Here is a 3,026-nt window from a genome sequence, read left to right as displayed (position 1 = left end):
GGAAAGCTCTCGAGATGTGCTATAAGAATATGCAATGAAAAATGGGGTGTTCCATTTAAAAAAATTAATGTGACCTTGACCTGACCTTCGCTACGCAACCCAAGGTCAAACTGATGTGATCAGTAAATACATCTTTTTAAACGCCACAACTTTTGTCTGAAACATTTTTTTGTAAAACTTATATTTTTCCTGATATTCGGGCGTCTCGGTACTTTCCGAACACCCTGTATATATATATATATATATATATATATATATATATATATATATATATATCGTCGATATTGAGATTATTTAATAGAAAGTTACTATTTAATACGCGTATCAAATGCACGATGTAAACTAGGCCTATATAAGTATAGACTGCTAGTTGGCCTTTTCATGCTGTAATCAATATGAAGAGCGCCTCCAAAGAATAAGTGGCGAATTGCAGTACTTCGATGACATATTGTGAATTCACGCGTAATAGCAAATCTTTACCAATTCAATGCTTGATATAATAAATTTAATAATACACAAAACAGTAGACACTTTCGAAGGGAAAAGTGAGAGAAGAAAGGGATTGATTATTAAATACATATTAACAATGGTTAAATATTGTTTCATAAATGGATGTTACTCATCCACTTATAAAAAAAAGAAAGAAGACAAAACGAATTTGGTACAATTTTTTAGGTTAGTTATTTATTTTTTTGTAACCTAAAATTTCATATATTGCAAAATAAAGTTTCTTGTTGAAAGTAATTATTAAACATTATTTTATGATACATTAAATTATTCTTGATATATGAATGTTATACTGAAAAATAAATGTTAATCTATTAATATGATTGGTATTGAATAGAATTCCATCAAACTCGGTCATTAAAAAGCAGTGGTTAGAGGCATTTATTGCTGCTGGTCACAGCAAAGAACATGTGGTACAAATTAAAAAATATAGTACAATATGCAGCCGGCACTTTACAAGAGATTGCATTGAAAAAATAGGGTTATCATGTGGTAGGTTGAAAGAAAACTCTGTGCCGACAATATTTCCAAATACACTGAGTGGCAACACAGCAAGGTACTAATGTTTTATATATGAGTAAATTTGTATGTATATGTATTTGAATTTTCCCAGATAGAAAAATGTATTCATTCTGAGCTCATATTGTATTCATGTATCTTCAAGCATGAGGACAAGAATAGACATCGATACAGGCTCATATGTGCCTCAGAATGTAGACATGTTATGATGTCACAAAAATACCTCATTTAATAATAATAATCAATATCAATATTTGCAATATAATTTGTACATCATTTGTGTGCATCTGGTGCTCATGTCATGAGATTACGTAATGATCTTTAAAAAAGTATCTTGGAGTAAATTGGTTAAGTAAATTGGAGTCATAGTATGAAGTCACATTGTGATGAAACATCATCACGCATTTCTATCTGGGTTATATGTTATTTTATTATATGTGTTTGAACATTAAAATTGTCATGTTTTTAGTATGGCTGGCATAGACAAAAATATATCAGCAAATACCTCATTTGTACAAACGGATATTAGACAACGTGAAGAGATAAGTGACGAAACTGTTTCAACAAAACGTATATGTTACGCAGGTGACATAAACGTAGAAAAAGTGGGAAGCATGTCACCAAGAGTAGTAGCGAAATCCATGAATATATTAAAAAAGACATGTGAAAAGAAAAATATAGTTATTAAACGATTAAGAGTACAGTTACATCGCCAAAGAAGAAAGATTGAAAACTTAGAAACTTTATTGAATAAACTGCAAACAAAGGGTCTTTTTTCTTCAACTTCGCCTGACATTGTACAGGTATGACAAAGAACAAGCGCATTAAATAAAAAGCAAACAAAATGTCATTCAATATGACATATTTTGTATTGTATATAATATACTTATAATGCCATTCAATAACCTAATAAGTAGTATACTAAGGCTGAATCCTCATACAGACTACGGCGCTTTAGCACCAGCGCTCAAACGCTGTTTCAAATGTTGAGCAACAGCCAATGAGAGGTGTCCAATTGAGTACAATCGAAGTGATACTTTTTGTCAAATTTTATAAATAAACTAAATAAATGGTAAACTATTTTTATTATGTTTCTTTGTATTAAATGATATGTAATCTATTTGATTTTACATGTTTTTCACAAAATTAAAAAATTCGATCTTTAGCAGCCATAAAACTGATCTAGTGATTTTTTGATGACAATGCGTGTCCAAAGTTCGACCAAGTTCAACTTTTTCAAACAGCATATATACGCACATATGAAATTTTTGGCTACACAATATACAATAGTGTATGTACGTGTGTACGTAGAATACGTACTATATATGGTGAAAGAAAAATTCATTTAATTCGATGTTGATTTGTTTAAACATCGGTGTAATACCGGATTAATGAATTTTTTTCTTTTACTAAATGTAGTACGTATTATACGTAGAAATAGTTAAAAAAAAGTTGTACAAATAGTTGAAAAGTTGCAAGAAATGGCCAAAGTAAGTACTTCAGCGAATATCTTTTGCAATAAGATTCCACAATATATTGTGGAAATAAATGTGTATATTAGAAATAATAAATATAATTGCACATTCCATATTAAATGTGTAATAAAATTCTGAAGAATTATATTATTTGTTGAAACAAGGTAATAGTTACAGCGAATAACATTACGTTATTGATAACTGAACAAATTTTTAGGAAATCGTGTAATTTTTTATTGAATCTTCATACAAAATACCCAGATAGATAAATTTCGTTATATATTTTCTGCAAGATGCTTCCTCATATAACAAGCAGATATGTAGCATGCGTGCTTCATATGACAAGAATTTTGACACAATATAAAAGACGTGATCTGATGTCACAAAAATTGAGGCAATTACAACGATATTCTGATATCATTTTATACATCATAAAATTGCATCAGAATACCGCTGTAATATTGCCTCAATTTTTATGACATCAGATGATGTCTTTTATATTCTGCCAAAACTCTCTTGTCATAT

At 29.6% G+C, this 3,026-nt stretch overlaps 1 protein-coding gene across 3 annotated transcripts; it reads left to right on the top strand.

The window, feature by feature from the left end:
• The first annotated feature begins 439 nt into the window (after positions 1–439).
• On the top strand, positions 440–2,967 carry LOC116845754 (THAP domain-containing protein 1-like). Of its 3 annotated transcripts, none has more exons than XR_004378317.1 (5): positions 440–675; positions 845–1,063; positions 1,496–1,829; positions 1,970–2,098; positions 2,196–2,967. XR_004378317.1 is itself a non-coding variant. In XM_032818810.1 (4 exons), exons 1-4 carry the CDS (start codon positions 488–490, stop codon positions 1,982–1,984), a joined length of 756 nt encoding a protein of 251 aa, XP_032674701.1. In that variant the 5' UTR covers positions 440–487; the 3' UTR covers positions 1,985–2,103. The 3 variants fall into 3 exon arrangements, 1 of the variants encoding a protein (XP_032674701.1); XR_004378316.1 differs by having other exon boundaries at positions 2,193–2,966; XM_032818810.1 differs by lacking the exon at positions 2,196–2,967 and having other exon boundaries at positions 1,970–2,103.
• Positions 2,968–3,026: the final 59 nt, after the last annotated feature.

Source organism: Odontomachus brunneus, unplaced genomic scaffold (genome assembly GCF_010583005.1).
Source record: "Odontomachus brunneus isolate Ranch 3 - 2012 unplaced genomic scaffold, Obru_v1 Obru_scaffold_057, whole genome shotgun sequence".
Taxonomy (NCBI): domain Eukaryota; kingdom Metazoa; phylum Arthropoda; class Insecta; order Hymenoptera; family Formicidae; genus Odontomachus; species Odontomachus brunneus.
This window is presented reverse-complemented; position numbering and strand designations above follow the sequence as displayed.